Here is a 16,753-nt window from a genome sequence, read left to right as displayed (position 1 = left end):
CAAGTTTCTAACCTCACACCATATCCACTACCAAGACCGCTCAACCTGCACCTCGGAATATCACCAGTCTCTGCCCTTAATTTGTCCCATGCATTTCTTATCTCCAGACCCGAATGCCTTCCTTGCCAGCCTCCTGAGCTCCACCCTACAAAATCTCCAACTAACCCAAACCTCCCCTGCCTTCATCCTATCCTACACTAAGACCCGATTGTTCATCACCCATCCCCCCCCAGCCTCCATTTGCTCTTTGTTCTCGAACGCATCAATATCCTCACTTTTTGACCTTGCCAATCCTTCACTCAACCGCTGGTAACAGAACCTTCAATACGTCTCAGCCCTACCGTTTATCCCTTAATCCCTGCTTTTAAAGTCTCCTCAAAATCTATCTTTCAACCAGGTTTTTGGTCATCTCTCCTACTAATGCTCAGCATCTGTTGCGGTGTATATGAGATCCAGGAAATTGGAGGCTTTAATCTCCTTTATGTGTGGGTTTTGAGTTAATGGTAGACATTGTCAACTAAATGGTGACTTTTTTCATATAACATCATATTGATGGATTTGTATTATAAAATGAATTGTATTGAAGCTTTTCGTAAACACACAAATAATTTATATTTTAATATGCAGCAATATGGTCCTTAAATATGATTTTTATTGTGCATTGGACAGTCAATGAAAATTGTTGATCACTTTTTGTAACTGGCAGCGGAACAGGTGGGCAAGAAGAGGTATAACTAGGTGTGTTTTTAAACTATGAATGGAAAGCCTCAGAAAGAACGAGTGAAACATGCAACACTAAAATTTAAATCAGAATATTAATCTAAACTTTTATTAATCTAAAATTCTAGACCAGTGTCAGCATGTGTTTCGCAGATTTTTTCCTTCACTCAGTGCAACCGTTGCTTTGTTACAACAGTTGCATCGTGACACCAGTTTTGGCCTCCTTATTTAAGGAAGGATATACTTGCATTGGAGGCAGTTCAGAGACGATTCACTAGGTTAATTCCAGAGATGAGGGGGTTGACTTATGAGGAAAGGTTGAGCAGGTTGGGCCTATACTCCTTGGAATTTAGAAGAATGAGAGGTGATCTTATTGAAATATATAAGATACATATATAAGAAATATAAAAAGAAAAAGGGTGGCTAAAGTAAATGTTGGTCCCTTAGAGGATGAGACCAGGAAATTAATGGTGGGAAATATGGAGATGGCAAAAACACTGAATGAATATTTTGTATCAGTCTTTACAGTAGAAGACACTAAGAATATCCCAACACTGGACAAACAGGGGGCTAAAGGGGGGGGGAGGAGCTAAACACGATCAAAATCACTAAGGAAGTGGTACTCGGTAAAATAATGGGACTCAAGGCGGATAAACCACCTGGACCTGATGGCTTACATCCTAGGGTCTTGAGAGAAGTGGCGGTAGGGATTGTGGATGCATTGGTAATAATTTTCCAAAACTCCCTGGACTCAGCAAAGGTCCCGGCAGACTGGAAAACTGCTAATGTAACACCCTTATTTAAAAAGGGCAGTAGACAGAAGGCTGGAAACTATAAACCGGTTAGCCTAACATCTGTGGTAGGTAAAATTTTGGAGTCCATTATTAAGGAGACAGTAACAGGACATTTGGATAATCATCATTTAATAGGACAAAGTCAGCATGGTTTTATGAAGGGGAAGTCATGTTTGACAAATTTGCTGGAGTTCTTTGAGGAAGTAACATATAGGGTGGATAAAGGGGAACCAGTGGACGTAGTGTATTTAGACTTCCAAAAGGCATTTGACAAGGTGCCACACAAAAGATTATTGCTTAAGATAAAAAATCACGGGATTGGGGGTAATATTCTGGCATGGATAGAGGATTGGCTATCTAACAGAAGGCAGAGAGTTGGGATAAATGGTTCATTCTCAGACTGGCAATCAGTAACTAGTGGTGTTCCGCAGGGGTCAGTGCTGGGTCCCCAACTCTTTACAATCTATATTAACGATTTGGAGGAGGGGACCGAGTGTAACATATCAAAGTTTGCAGATGATACTAAGATGGGAGGGAAAGTAATGAGTGAGGAGGACATAAAAAACCTGCAAGGGGACATCGACAGGCTAAGTAAGTGGGCAGAGATTTGGCAGATGGAATACAATACTGGAAAGTGTGAGGTTATGCACTTTGGCAGGAAAAATCGTAGAGCAAGTTATTATCTTAATGGCAAGAAACTGGAAAGTACTGAAGTACAAAGGGATCTGGGGGTCCTGGTGCACGAAACTCAAAAGGTTAGTATACAGGTGCAGCAAGTGATTAAGAAGGCCAATGGAATGTTGGCTTTCATTGCTAGGGGGATAGAATATAAAAATAGGGAGGTATTGCTTCAGTTGTACAAGGTATTGGTGAGACCGCACCTGGAATACTGCGTACAGTTTTGGTGTCCATACTTAAGAAAGGACATACTTGCTCTCGAGTCAGTACAAAGAAGGTTCACTCGGTTAATCCCGGGGATGAGGGGATGGACATATGAGGAGAGGTTGAGTAGATTGGGACTCTACTCATTGGAGTTCAGAAGAATGAGAGGCGATCTTATTGAAACATAAAAGATTGTGAAGGGTTTGGATCGGGTGGATGCGGGGAAGATGTTCCCGATGATGGGTGAAACTAGAACTAGGGGGCATAGTCTTAGAATAAGGGGCTGCTCTTTCAAAACTGAGATGAGGAGGAACTACTTCACTCAGAGGGTGGTAGGTCCATGGAATATGTTGCCCCAAAAAGCTGTAGAAGCTACATCATTACATAAATTTAAAACAGAAATAGGCAGTTTCCTAGAAGTAAAGGGAATTAAGGGTTACGGGGAGCGGGCAGGAATTTGGACATGAGTCTAGGTTCGGATCGGTCATGGCCCTGTGGGTAGCGGAGCGGGCCCAGGGGCCGTGTAGCCTGATCCTGCTCCTATTTCGTGTGTCTAATTCTGTTAGATTCAGGAGATGGTTCTGTGATAGTGGATTGGCGGTTAGGATCAGATCAGCCATGATCTTATTGAATGGTGGAGCAGGTTCGAGGGGCCGATTGGCCTACTCCTGCTCCTATTTCTTATGTTCTTATGTTCTTATACTGAGGGGGCTCGACAAGGTAGTTGCAGAGAGGATGTTTCCCCTCGTGGGGAAATCTAGAACTCGGGGGCACAGTTTCAGAATAAAGGGTCGCCCTTTTAGAACCGAGATGAGGAGGATTTTCTTCTCTCGGAGGGTCGTAAATCTGTGGAATTCTCTGCCCCAGAGAGCTGTGGAGGCTGGGTCATTAAATACATTTAAGGTGGAGATAGACAAATTTTTGCAAGATAAGGGAGTGAAGGGTTATGGGGAGCGGGCTGGGAAGTGGCTTTGAGCCCAAGATCAGCCATGATCTTATTGAATGGCGGAGCAGGTGCGAGGGGCCAAGTGGCCTATTACTTATGTTCTTACACCAGAAGTGATAGTACAGGAGCAGTTTAACAGAAGGGAACTGAAATTTATTGCATGTGTACTGTAAAGATTATAATAGCATGTAAATTAGAGCAGTAATATAAAATAATTTAAGCACAAGTGGGAGAGTATAGTGATTTCACTCAGCACTCTTACAGAATAAAGAACTGATTGCAATGGCACTCAATCTCAAATGATTGTAGTTGTATAACTGTAACTGATTACGTGAGGAAAGTACCAGGTGTCACAACATTGAGTCAGAGGCATGTGGAGGATGCTGCATCCACATTTTGGTGTGATACATTGACACTGAGAAAATATCTTTAATAATTTATTAAATATTCATTTCAATCCGTTTTTACTATTTTACACTGGCCCAGAATTTAGTGGAGGGGGACATCTCATGGCATGTCCTGTTTATTAGATTTTTTTCTTCACTCTTCAGCTTGAAAATATTTTGCGCTGTAAATTGCTGGAAATGCGACTTGATAACGACGCAGCGAGGTCAACAGGGCATCTAGGACCTTGGTGAACAATGGGACCAACAGTTTATCTCCTTAACCAATGAGATTATAGGATAGAAAAAGAAAGAGGAACAGAGAAGGAAATAGGAATTAGAGTCAAATTAGATACAGAAAGAGAAATAAGAAAGGGAAAGGAAGACTGGATTAAGAGAGAGTGAAAAAAAGAGACAGAAAGGAAAAGCAAGGAAAAAAATTAAAATTTAACATTTTATAAACCTCTAGGAACAATTTACTATCTGCAGGAGTGAGACTCAACATTTTAAATTGTTCTCTTTCCGGGCCTCCGAGGTTGAGTGGGATTGCAGAGACATAAATCTCATCATTAAAAGGGACCTTATGTTGTTAAATACAAGCCCTAACGTACTGTGGCAAGTTTAAATCATTTTAAAAGCATAAATGCAGCAATTTCTTGACACTCATGGGGAGATTGACAGCGAGCTCCCGTTTTCGCAAGGCTAACCGCTGAGTGGTGCTAATAGTCCAGCAATTTGTGGACAGCGTGTGTATTAAACGTGCCATTATTTTCCCAGCAAATTCTGGGCCATTGTTATTTTGCGGTCCACAGCAGGGGAAGAATCTTGATCAGTAGTTTGATTACTACCCATTTTAAGATGGTATTAGTTTTGCAGCACACCATGACACACCCATCTAACTGCTGCTGTACGAGTTCTAATTCTGATCCGATGGGGATTGGTGAATTTACCACCCTCTTAGCTGTGGCTCAGTGGTAGCACTCTCACCTCTGAGTCGGAAGGTCAGAGTTCAAGTCTCACTCCAGAGGCTTGAGCAAATAAAACAGGCGGACATCTCAATGCAGTACCGAGGGAGTGCTACACTGTCTGAGGTGCCGTCTTTCGGATGAGACATTAAACCGAGACCCCGCCTGCCCTATCATGTGGACTTGAAAGATATTATGGTACAATTCGAAGAGGAGATGGGGAGTTCTCCCGGTCCTGACCAAAATTTATCTCTCAACCAACACACTGGCCATTTATCTCATTTCTGTTTGTGGGACCTTGCCGTGCAAAAATTGGCAGCTGTATTTTCCTACTCTACAACAGTGACTACATTTTAAAAGTAGTTAATTGGCTGTTTGGGACTTCCTGAGGTCGTGAAAGGCACTATAGAAATTCACGTTCATTCTTCCTCTTTCTTTCTCAAACAGAGCCACTCCCTCAGTGAAGTGGTGTTGCAGCCCTACTTTGGCGTTAGCAGTTCCAGGCCATGTTTTACCACTGCCCCGCCCATGTTTTCATGCATGTTGTACCAGCAGCATGCAGGTTTTATCACGCGTTAAGATGCTTGATTATCAGCAACAATCAATCTATACAAGATTGATTGCGTTTGTTCCTGCATGTCCAATTATTGGGATCTAATTGGTCTTTGGGTGCCAGATGACCACTAACAAGTTCTGATTGGCCAAGGTATTCTGTTTTGATTGGTTGGTGCTCAGCACATGCCTAGCAATGACCAGAGGCATAATTTTGCCACATGTTCCGCAGCAAATTCTCCCAGGCTTATGGCTGTGTGCATCCTCCTAGATCCTGGTCGCAGACCTCAGAATCCCAGCTCCCTCCCAAGATCAACAGTTCCTCTTTCACTGATAAGTGGCTGACCATGGGATCTTCCTTGGAGCTGTTCAGCAAAGGAGACATGCGGACTGGTATTGAACTGGTATTTGAGCAGATTTAGAATTGTAATGTTGCTTGTTTTCATGTTGTGCTGTGTGAGCTCAAAGTGGCCAGAGCAGGGAGACTACCATTTCCTGGGCCTGGTTCTAGTCTCAGGGTTAAATCATTGTGCCCTGAACAATGCTAAGTATCTTCACCTTTTAGAGATATAAAAATCTTTTCTCTCAGGTAAGTCCAAAACATATTTTATTTACGAAACTGAATTTGGGGGAAAAAAAAAATCACAACTCAATTACATTGCTTATTTCAAAAAGTTATTGAAATAGACTAAACAAACTCCAATATAGGCGTGAAATTGCTACCACAGTCCTCAGAGTGAGGAGGTAAACATTTGGAGTAAACTGCATGAGGATGTTTAAGGAATCTATGTGGACTGGCAATATTTGTCTCTTGCTTCCACAGCACTAGCCACGGTCAAATCAAATTGATCCTGAAAGGCAGAGACAAGCGGGATGTTTCTTTGGACTAAATTGATCTGAACATGAAGTCAATTCCCCATTTTGAAAGGTTTGGAATTGGAGCAAAATGAATTATTTACACTGGATTTCTACAAAGAGTGATTTTGACTCCTCTGCATAATTTGAATCTAACCATGTCAGTTGGGTGGAACTATAGACATGGGTTATAACAGGCCTCATTTTAATTTGTTTTCAGCATCATTTTGTTTTAAGCCGCTCCTAGGGTATATTAGAGTGTTTTATAAATTACAATATTCCCACTGAATAGGACTTGCAATTAGTGGCGTATGACAACATTCTCAAACAAATGGCAGAATTCTGAAACCTACACTCTGAAACCTACACTCTGAAATAACCTCTTGCTCAGCCCATGCATGGAGACTCAAGGTCAACTACATCCTGGAATAATCTGATGGCAGAAGAGGCCTTTCAAAAGCAAACATAACAAATGCTTTTAAAAAAACCAATTCATACATAAATGGCATTGAAGCTAATAGTCACCACATCCAGCGTGAAATTTATTACACGGTGAGTTAACATAGGAGCTGGAAGCAGTTCTCCCTCCACGATCAGGGCCATTAATCTGCTATCCGTAGCTTAGCGGTGGCAAAATGATTGTCTATTTGGTGAAGTGAACAAGTAGCAATTCCTTAAATTCAGTGCTCAATGACAAATTTGCCACATGTCCAAGTGTTTTTGTTGTTGCATGAAGTTAAACTACCTTGTGAGGTCTTAATCTACCTTGAGTTACTAGATTGGTTATGTTATTAGATTAATGGAACTGTAGTGCGAGTTTTCAGAACTTATTCAAGAACTATACTGAGTATTCCATTGTCCCCCACTGTGTATCCTTTTATGGCTGTAAAAATTTGCAACGGCTCTACAATTGTTTACAATACTAGGGTTCGCACATATTGTTATAGATCCCTTCTACATCACAGAACTCCCTGGATAATGCCTTGCATTGCTAATATTTAGAGTAAACAACAATAACGTGTATTTATATAGCACCTTTAACGTAGTAAAACGTCCCAAGGCGCTTCACAGGAGTATTATAAGACAAAATATTTGACACCGAGCCACATAAGGAGAAATTAGGGCAGGTGACCAACAGCTTGGTTAAAGAGGTAGGTTTTAAGGTGTGTCTTAAAGGAGGAAAGAGAGGCAGAGAGGTTTAGGCAGGGAATTCCAGAGCTTAGGGCCCAGGCAACAGAAGGTACGGCCACCAAAGGTTGAGTGATTATAATCAGGGATGCTCAAGAGGGCAGAATTAGAGGAGTGCAGATATCTCGGGGGAGGGGGTGGGGGGATGGGGGGGGAGATTGTGGGGCTGAAGGAGATGACAGAGATAGGGAGGGGCGAGGCCATGGAGATTTGAAAACAACCCCTAGTGGGCGCGCTGGGTAGGAAGGTTGGTGAGAGAGTGGGATGGGACAGTTGGGGTTGCTGCTCAGAAGGAGGCAGCGACGAGTGCCGATAGGCCCTTCGTAGGATGCCAAGAGAGGCACAGAGGGAAGCTGTAGGCTTACCCAAGAGGGAGTCAAGCCTGGGACGGCAGCAGGAGAGTAGGAAGATCGAAGTATAATGAAGGATTGGGGTAGGAATTTGGGAGGGCAGAGTATCCGAGAGAGGAGAGATGAAAGGAGGCGTGATGACAGGAGAGCAGTCAGGGAGGGAGAGAGAGAGAAAAGGAAAAGGGGGAGAAAAAGTGGAAAAGCCTGATGAAGAAACTCTGACTAGGAAGTGCATGAAGTTAACACTGAAAACCTACCTTATTTGATCGATAACCAACATCAGCAGTTATGACAATACCAGTTTACGATATTCAGCCTTACATTAGGAATAACAAAAAATGTTTGCAATGGTTTACTGTAAATTTAGAGAATTTGAAAGTAGTACAGGACAGTCAGTACAGAATAGGCAAGGAAGTCAGCATCATGGTAGTGGACAGTGTGATTTCACCAATAGAGCATCTTTATTACTCACAGTTGCCAGGTAATTGCCCTCCCAGCTTCTCTGTAGGCCCAGATCACCCCTCTGACCTTTCAGATTCTCCACGGCTGCAACCTTTGCTCTGACCTGCGGCAAATCGGCAGGTGGGATCCTCTTAATCAGCTGATATGCTCGCCATCTAGCAGCAGAATTGGAATGAAAACAATTTTAGTTCGAATGTAAAGACTTGCACTTACGTAGTGCTTTTCACAACTTCAGGACATCCCAAAGCGCTTTACAGCCAATGAAGTACTAAGTGCAGTCACTGTTGCAATGTAGGAAATACTGTAGCTAATTTGCACACGGCAAGATCCCACAAACAGCAACGTGACAAATGACCGGATAATCTGTTTATTTTAGTGATGTTGGTTGAGGGATAAATTATTGGCCAGGACACCGAAGAACACTCCTCTGCTCTTCTTCACAATAACGCTGTGGAGTCGTTTCCATCCACCGGAGATGGAAGACGGGGCCTCGGTTTAACGTCTCATCCGAAGGACAGCACCTCAGACAGTGCAGCACTCCCTCAATACTGCAATGGAGTGTCAGCCTTCAAGTTTCACTCAAGACTCTAAGGTGGGACTTGAACCCACAACCTTCTGACACAGAGGCGAGAGTGCTACTACATCACATTGTATTGGGGTGTGCACTAATAATCCAATATTGCAGAGGATAAACTGAATTCACAGCTCACAGTTATAGGTACAGGTAGACTATCCTTTATCCGAAAACCTTGGGACCAGCTGTGTTTCGGTTTCCGGAATTTTTCGGATTTCAGAAGGTTTTCATCTCCGTATCTGACAACAAACACTGTTGCTTAGCAACAGCTTGTAAACACTCGGGCCCTGCCTTGGAAGCGTCTCTGAAGCTGTTGCTAAGCTACAGAGACTCTTTCCACAGCCTGACTGTTTAAAAAAAATGCTAGGGGAAGAAAAAAAACCTAACAAAATGGCTGCTGATTTCTGCCGTTAGATCGAGGTTTCCGGCTCCCCCTGCTCCGTATCTGAATTCCTTGACTTAGCGGGGGTCTGGGGCTCGACTACCGCCGCCAGTTGTGGGAAAGCCGGATATCGGCTGACTCCTACACTAAGCTGGCCCGCAAATCAGGTCGGGGGGGAAGAAAAGACTATCGGACGGGCCGCTGTATTGTTGGGTTCACTCTCCCGGTACCTCCTTCACACTGCCCGGCTCGGCCTGCAATCTCCTACCCAGGAGGGAACTCTGCGACCCTCTGCCCTGCTCACAGGGAAAGGCAGAGCTCCTGGACCACTCCTGTCATGTTTGGCGCCACTCGGGTCATGTCGTGCGCACGACTTACGCTCCACGAAAAAACTTTCGGTTTTTAGAGGTTTTCGGTAGTGCGGATAAAGGATAGTCTACCTGTACCACCATTTGATTTTTGAACCAGTGTGGTTTTTCAGCAGGCTAACTAAAAATATCTAAAATGTAAATAAGACACTAAGGAAGCCCACTGCTTTCCCACTTTACTTCTGTGTCTTATGATGTGAAGCATTAGTTCTAAATGTGATGGTTTCCAATTACATTTTTATCAGCTGCAAAACAAAACTTAGAACTCAAGTTACAATCCATGACCAGTTTTCAACTTGGAAATAGATGACAACTACTTTCAATAGGGTTCTGTTAAAGAAAGATAAATTATAAGCTTCTGTCAATGGATCTGCTGAATGACAGTGAGAAGCTGAGCCATATCGATCCAGCTTCACTGCTCAGTATGTGCTAAGTCAACTGATCTCAAGTAGGGTAGCAGTGAGTCAACATAAATTGGCCTCGGCATCCCCAAATGAGGAAGGTGAAAGTTGGTTAGGGTTTCTGCCCCTAGTCCGTCCCTATAGATTTCTGCTCAAGAGTGCCTGAATATTGGACTTCAGGTGATGATAGGATCAAGTTCATCTGTAATGCCCCCATTGTTGAATACCCTGTCAACACTTAGGGGGTGATTTTCATTCAGAAGTCGGGAAGGAGGCGGGACTACAACTTTCGGGGTTGTAGTCCCGCCTCCATCGAGATGCGGCCAATCCACACGATCTTAACTTGATTGATCTTGTTGAGCCCGCTGGCCAATTAAGGGCCACCCGCCAACAGGTGACATCACAGACTGAAATTTCATCTGTCAAGACGTTTTGACAGATGAAATATCAGTGTTTCACAGCTGTTTGAAGCTGTCAAACACTGACAGTCTTACTTCTAACCTGAGTCCTTCTACTTCAGTTAGAAATCTCACCGGCACAGAAAGCTGTAGGCTGTCACTTTTGACAGTTCGCAGCCATTCTGCTTTCTGTGCCGGTGAGATGATGGACTCCCGAAACCTAGAGGAAGGAAGGCTGTAAAGGTAAGAAAAGGTCATTTAAAATTCTTTACACACTTTAGACACACCAAACACACTTACCTTTGCACTCATGCACCCATCACTCACCTGAACACCGACATCTCGACCCCTCCAAGTCCTTCAACCTGACGGCCCGACTACTCTAACTTGGCGTGGTTTGGAGTCGTCGGGAGTCCCACAGTTAAAGCTTTAAAATAGGGATTAGGCTAAAAACTGCCTGTTAGCTACCTGTTAACAGGCAGTTAATTGGCACTAATCCCTTCCCGCCTCGGGTAGGCGGGTCCCAGTGCGGGGCGGGTACCCGCCTCCTTTGAAACTTGCATGGAGGCGGGTTGGGGGCAGGACCCCCGAATTCGTGACTTTAACCCCCCGCACGCCTCCAATCCCGACTCCAAGGGTCAATGAAACTTGACCCCTTACTGTCTAAACTAACACATGAAGAATGGCCATTTGGGCATGGTTCTAAAGAGCAACCAGCACCCATTGGAAAGGGAAGGGAGAAAATTCATAGAAAAGGAGATTAAATAGGAAGAATCATTTTCACTAAAAGAAACTCAATAACCCGGTACAGTAAAATGCAACACAACCATTACAATTTTGGGTTTTTAATTCTGGTTAATTTTTAATGTCTCAGTCCAGTTTTATTGGTGAACCCTCGCTCCCTAGAGCCTGGTGTGTGTCTTTACTTGCCCAACATCTAGTAATTTATAGCAAGCCCAGACGGCAAACAGAAAATCTTTGTTACAGTATTTTCAGTTGGTTGAAGTGGAAGATCGATATCTATAGCTTTTTCTTTGTTGACCTCTGGTTACTTAACCAAAATTTGCCTTGATAGCCTTAAAGGACATGCACTCTCCCAATTATTCAGAGCAGGAAAGCCAATCTTTGGTCTTTTGCTACTTAGCTGATCTTGGGTGTGGCAGTGGTGGAGATGCCTCAGTGCACCTGGGGTAAGGAAAGGGGGGAAAAAATAGAAAATCAGCTAATATTCTAGCTACTCCTCAGTATCCAGTGATCCCCTGTGTGTGGACAACGGGTGAGGCCAGGATTGGGTTCAGCTGTGATAATCCCCTACCCAATTAGCCTACTGACACTGACTGTCTAGGCTCATACAGGAAGGACATCACTTGGGCAAAGTGCAAAAGGGTTGGTTGGTGCTCTGTAACTGTACCCCAGCAGGAATCAACACCTTCAGGGAAAGAGGAGAAAAAATTGGGAAAAACAAAAAGGTAAAATAATGGGGTAGTGAGAAGCACTGTATCCTTCCACCTCTAATCCAATCCAAACTGGCGGGATGAAAGTTTTGCCTATCTGTTGGCTTCAATGGCCTGTTTGAAATGAAATTGGGCTGTCTTAATCCAGTTATTTATGGGGACCGTTGCAGGCTGCACAATGGCCCACAAATTGCCACTCTCACTCGGAGAGATTACAAGGTCGGCTTGTGTGGTAAAAGGAAGCATTCTACAGGTATAGCTGGTGTTGATTGTCTGAGGTTTGGATTACAGCATGGTGTCAGAATACTAATAGTACTATTAGTGCTCACTGTTGGTTACCCAAGTAGAAAGTGTTCATTTCTCCTTGTTGATTTTCTTCAACTTCTTGACCACCCAAGATCAAATTATAAGTAAGTGAAAAAGGAGTGTGTCTGAGGGACCGGGTTCAAATCCGGCCTCGGGTGACTGTCTGTGTGGAGTTTGCACATTCTCCCCGTGTTTGCGTGGGTTTCCTCCGGGTGCTCCGGTTTCCTCCCACAGTCCAAAGATGTGCGGGTTAGGTTGATTGGCCATGATAAAAAAATTGGCCCTTAGTGTTAGGGGGGATTAAATACGTGGGGTTACGGGGATAGGGCTTGGGTGGGATGGCTGTCGGTGTAGGGACCGGGTGCTAGGGTTTGGATGATCAGCCATGATCTCGTTGAATGGCGGAGCAGGCTCGAAGGGCCGAATGGTCTACTCCTGCTCCTATCTTCTATGTTTCTATGTTAAAGATCTTGGGGGAGAAATTGGGTGAGTAGCGCCACCTGTTAGCGCCTAAAGAGGCAGTCAGTGGCTGTAGCGCCACTGGCTGCGTCTCCCGCGATATTCAGTAGGGGCGCTAATGGTGGCGTTAGGCATTTGCGCTGCGCCGCCACCGATGACGTCATCGGTGTGCGCAGCGCCCCATTCGTGCCCCATTCGCGATATTTGGTAGCGAACGCCGCAGTTGCGCCGTTCGCTACCCGCGCCCAGTTCACGGGGCCTTACTGCGCCGGCAGCAGCGCAAGTTAAGGTGGAGGTGCGGGGCGGCCGCTTTTTCGGCGGCCGCCTGCCAGCACCTCCGTCCCCGGCCTCCAAACCGCCACCCCCCCCCCCCCCACCCGCGGCATTGCCGGCTGTTTCCCGAGAGCCCGGCACTTCTCCTTGGTGCCAGGCTCATTTGCTGGCACTCGCGAGCGGGGATCGCGCTGTTGCAGGCACCTCCCCCTTAACAGTGGGAGGAAGGCATGCAGTACCGCAGCGTGCCGTGCCGCAGCGTGTAGCGCTGCGGCACGTTGTGCTGCGATAATCAGTTTCAGCGCCCTAAGAGGGACGCGGAGCGCCTCGAGCCTCGCCCCGTGTCCCTCGAGCGGCACTGCAACTGAATTTCTGGCGATCGGTATTACTCCGATCGCTGCGCTAAATCCTGCGCTCAGGCGACTTTTGCGCCACTTTGGCGCCCCAACCCAATTTCTAGGCCCAAACCTTTTCTGAACCACTTGGAGTTTACTCCCCAAAATCTTACATTCATGATTGTGCACAGGTCCCTGGAATCTTGTTTCTTTTAAAATTATGTGCACGTGTTTGGCCTAAGAATGTGTGAAGTGATCTTGAGTGCATCAGACTCTCGTGGTATCTGCACAGAGCGAGCGGCCCAGATAAATCATTGGAGCAGCTGAGGAGCCTGACAGCTGGATAGAATACATGGTCATCAGCTGGAACTTTAGAAGAGAGAACCAAGGACACCAATTTTGTTTCATAAAGGTCTGGAGCCAAAATTGCCGTGTTTGATACACATATTCACTGCGTGCGAATAGAACACACAAAGCTATGGCACACAACTTTAAAAAAAATCTCAGCAAATTTACTGCTTTGAGCGGTCAGCTGCGCAAGTAACCAAGGCCAAAATATTCTTCCACATCAGCAAATCATATTTGAGTTAACTGAAGCTGCCTATAGGGTGCCCTGCTTTTAATGGAGCTGAACACATGTCTTTTTACACTGAGAACTGTCAGGCAGCTGGGAATAAATAGAGCATCATAGGCCCAAACTCAAGGTTAGCAGAAACTAAGCTTTCGTCCAAAAGGTTCACAGATTTACATTTATTAAAAAGACTCAAGTGCACAACTGCTGTATTGCCATATTAAGCTTTGAGGAGCAAAGCTTTATCCCAATGTAGATCATTATCAGTTTGAATAGTTTTAAATGTTTCAGTTAACATTTTTCTGAAACCTCATTGCAGAAGGTAGTGGCCCGGGATTTGCGATCGGGATGATGGCGAACTGGCAGCGTTCGCTGTCATTCCGCCTTTGAAACTGACCACAACTTCAGGATTTGGCTCCTGAAGTTGCAGTCCATCATTCATAGCGCTGACACAGGCTGCGCTGTGACACCCCACTGAGCCGGCAATCAGTGTAATCACCCAAATCAGGGAAACTGACTAAAATTTCGCTCTTCCCGTGAATTTGTGTTAAATGCCACACTAAAAGTTAGATCCAAATGGATTAGGTGTAACTGGGATTTTAACTGTGTATTGACTGCTAAACAAAGGTTAAGGGCTGGAAAAAGTAATCTTAATTTTGTGCGGTGAAATGTGTCCATTTTAATAAAAATTAAAATTGTTAAGAAACTTAAATTTTTTTAAAAATGTTTTTCCATCTTTAGTTCAGGTTTACCTTTCCTCGTGCGAGAACCCCAATCTTTGTTTTGCTCTCTCAAACAGTTTTTAAAAGTTAGAATTTTAAGAGCTTACTCACTTCCTTGTTCGCTGTATGTATGTTAGAATTCTGCGCTTTGGTTGGCTGCTTAGACAGCTTGTTGATGCAACAGCAGTTCACACAAGGGGATCCCCACTAACCTCCGTTGATTTGAATTGACTGTCGGAAAACCCAAAGTCTCGACACAGGAATTGAGAGATACTTGTGCGAAGTGTACTTTGGGGCCTGCAGCGAATGCCTTTGAATGCCAGCGAAGGCATTAAATAAATGCCTTATTTATTCCAGTGTTGGGAGGACTCGTAAAAATCAACATTTCATTGTGCAGTACACACGTCTGCTGCATATATGACAAATAAAATTGAACTGCAAATTCTGGGCCACTGCATTTTTCAGTGATCTCTTCCTTGAACTGTTCCTGACTTCTTTATGAAAATTAATGGTATACAGTCGTTCATTAAAAATATGCATCGTTTTAAAGCCAGTGTGTTTCTTGAATTGATCATTTTTGAGGTTATGATTGTCTCATATATTCTGTAAGTTTCGTTATTGTACTGTATTTGGCATGCAATTTAATCTGACAGAAATCTGACCAAGTAGTCTAGCTTGTAAGCATTGAACTGGTAAGGACGGCATTGAACTAGTAAACAATGCCTTCTGAGCTGATGCTAGAAGATTGGCATCCCATGTATTCTGTGTAATAAGTGATTTACCTCGATTCAGGGGTTACTTGTTAAACCTCAGCACACCACCATATACAGTACATGGTGAAAAAGAAAGATGCATGTTTTGGCTCATAAATGACTTGATCTACTTATAAAAATTGAATCTACCTATGAACACGGGGAAAACCGAAACTATAACATAAGCAGAAGCTACAATATAAAAAATTAGAATTTGAAATGACAGTACATGCTTACCTAATTATGCTGATAATGATGTTTGATGAGTTACCTTTGAAAAACAGACTGCAATGTTTCCCCAAATTTCTGCAGGACCTTGGGTGGAGTCGGCCATTTCACATGTTTCCCATAATCCTTCATGCTCCCAACATTCTGGAAGCGCCTGCCTACCTCCCGGATGTAAGACTTCACTTTGTACTTCCTGTAGTGGTTTATGATAATGTAGACAGCTCTTGTGCGTTTGTAGCGAAGCCGAGCTATGGTACCCCTCCAGACCTATAACAGAAAACAAAAGTTTAATTATAGAGAATGGACTCAAAATCTGCCAAAATACCTAAAGTACAAGTGATAACTGCGCAAGTAGTCAGAGGTCTAAAGTAGTTTAAGTCAAGTGCTACAAAAATGTTACATTCCAAATCCAATTATAAGGGTGTCTTGGTAAATGACTGTGTTGTTTAACAGTGGGTCCTTGAACACCTGCAGTTTCTACATTGTGTGGATTACCTGCCATCCTTACTTGGGCTCTCTAGTACATTTATGGATCACATTTACCGAAATTAGGACCATTTCGATTCAGATAGATACAAATTTAAGATTTTTTTCCATTAAATAAATACACATTTCTCTTCTGTATCCACTTCATTCCCTCATTAGTTTATCCTGCACCATTCTACCACTGACAACAGAAAGGTAACCTGATCCCTGCCCTCTACTAATGCAACTCTGTAAACATCCTCTAGGAGAAGTTCTACATTGAGAAATCCAAGGGCTGGCTAACTCTCTTACTCTCGATATTTAAAAACTACCACCTTCTTGCAGTGGCTAAGATCATGAATTCAAGGTCTAGAGAATCAGTGGTTTGAATCCACATCTTAAATAAAAATGCCCCATCCTCTCTTCCTGACCTACCTGCCCAGTGTGCCAAATGGGGACTAACCTCACCGACCTCTGTCTGATCCCACTCACCACTGCCCTCTTGGACTCTGCCAGCAAATCAACAATCATCACCCACCTCTGCATTTTCCTCCAGAATGTCTGTTCACTGGCAAACAAGACTCTTGCTTCATGACCTTATAGTGGAGGATTGTACTGACATCACAGCTTTGACCGAAACTTGGCTCACAGGTAGTGAGACCTTGGCCCTTACTGAAAGCTCCTTGCCTGCCTATACTAGTTCCATGGTGGCGGTGTGGTCCTAATCACCAAGTCACACCTTGATCTTTCCCTACTCCTCTGGTACCTTTAACTCCTTTGAGCACCACACCTTCTTCCATGGCCACACCCTTGAACTTGCCATCTCATGTGCCTCTCTGCTTCCATGGACTTGATCACTGAAAAGGCCATCTCCGACCAATTCCTTGTATCCCTCACCACCTACATCACCCTACTCACTTCCAACCCCATTTCCTTCTGCATCCCTTCCGGAAAAAAACTCTTCCTCC

At 44.1% G+C, this 16,753-nt stretch overlaps 2 protein-coding genes across 12 annotated transcripts in view; one reads left to right on the top strand and one right to left on the bottom strand.

Moving 5' to 3' along the window:
• The window catches only part of LOC147101461 (unconventional myosin-Id-like), a 561,768-nt gene that overhangs the window by 268,893 nt on the left and 276,122 nt on the right, over positions 1-16,753 (bottom strand). For both annotated transcript variants that reach the window (XM_085966597.1, XM_085966598.1), the window contains exons 17-18: positions 15,364-15,587; positions 8,108-8,252 (exon numbers count right to left, since the gene is read on the bottom strand). In XM_085966597.1, the coding sequence (XP_085822723.1) occupies positions 8,108-8,252; positions 15,364-15,587 (369 nt within the window). The remainder of the gene's footprint in view (positions 1-8,107; positions 8,253-15,363; positions 15,588-16,753) is intronic.
• The window catches only part of LOC147101462 (uncharacterized), a 165,891-nt gene that overhangs the window by 26,292 nt on the left and 122,846 nt on the right, over positions 1-16,753 (top strand). The window contains exon 3 of one of the 10 annotated variants that reach the window (XR_015073473.1): positions 5,514-5,635. The exons of 8 other annotated variants lie outside the window; for them this stretch is intronic. The gene's annotated coding sequence lies outside the window, so the exon portion shown is untranslated. Of the gene's footprint in view, positions 1-5,513; positions 5,636-15,404; positions 15,492-16,753 lie in introns of all 10 variants that reach the window. One more of the 10 variants, XR_015073470.1, reaches the window with a different exon arrangement.

Source organism: Somniosus microcephalus, chromosome 24 (genome assembly GCF_052327205.1).
Source record: "Somniosus microcephalus isolate GS21.2 chromosome 24, FLI_Smic_1.0, whole genome shotgun sequence".
Lineage (NCBI taxonomy): Eukaryota > Metazoa > Chordata > Chondrichthyes > Squaliformes > Somniosidae > Somniosus > Somniosus microcephalus.
This window is presented reverse-complemented; position numbering and strand designations above follow the sequence as displayed.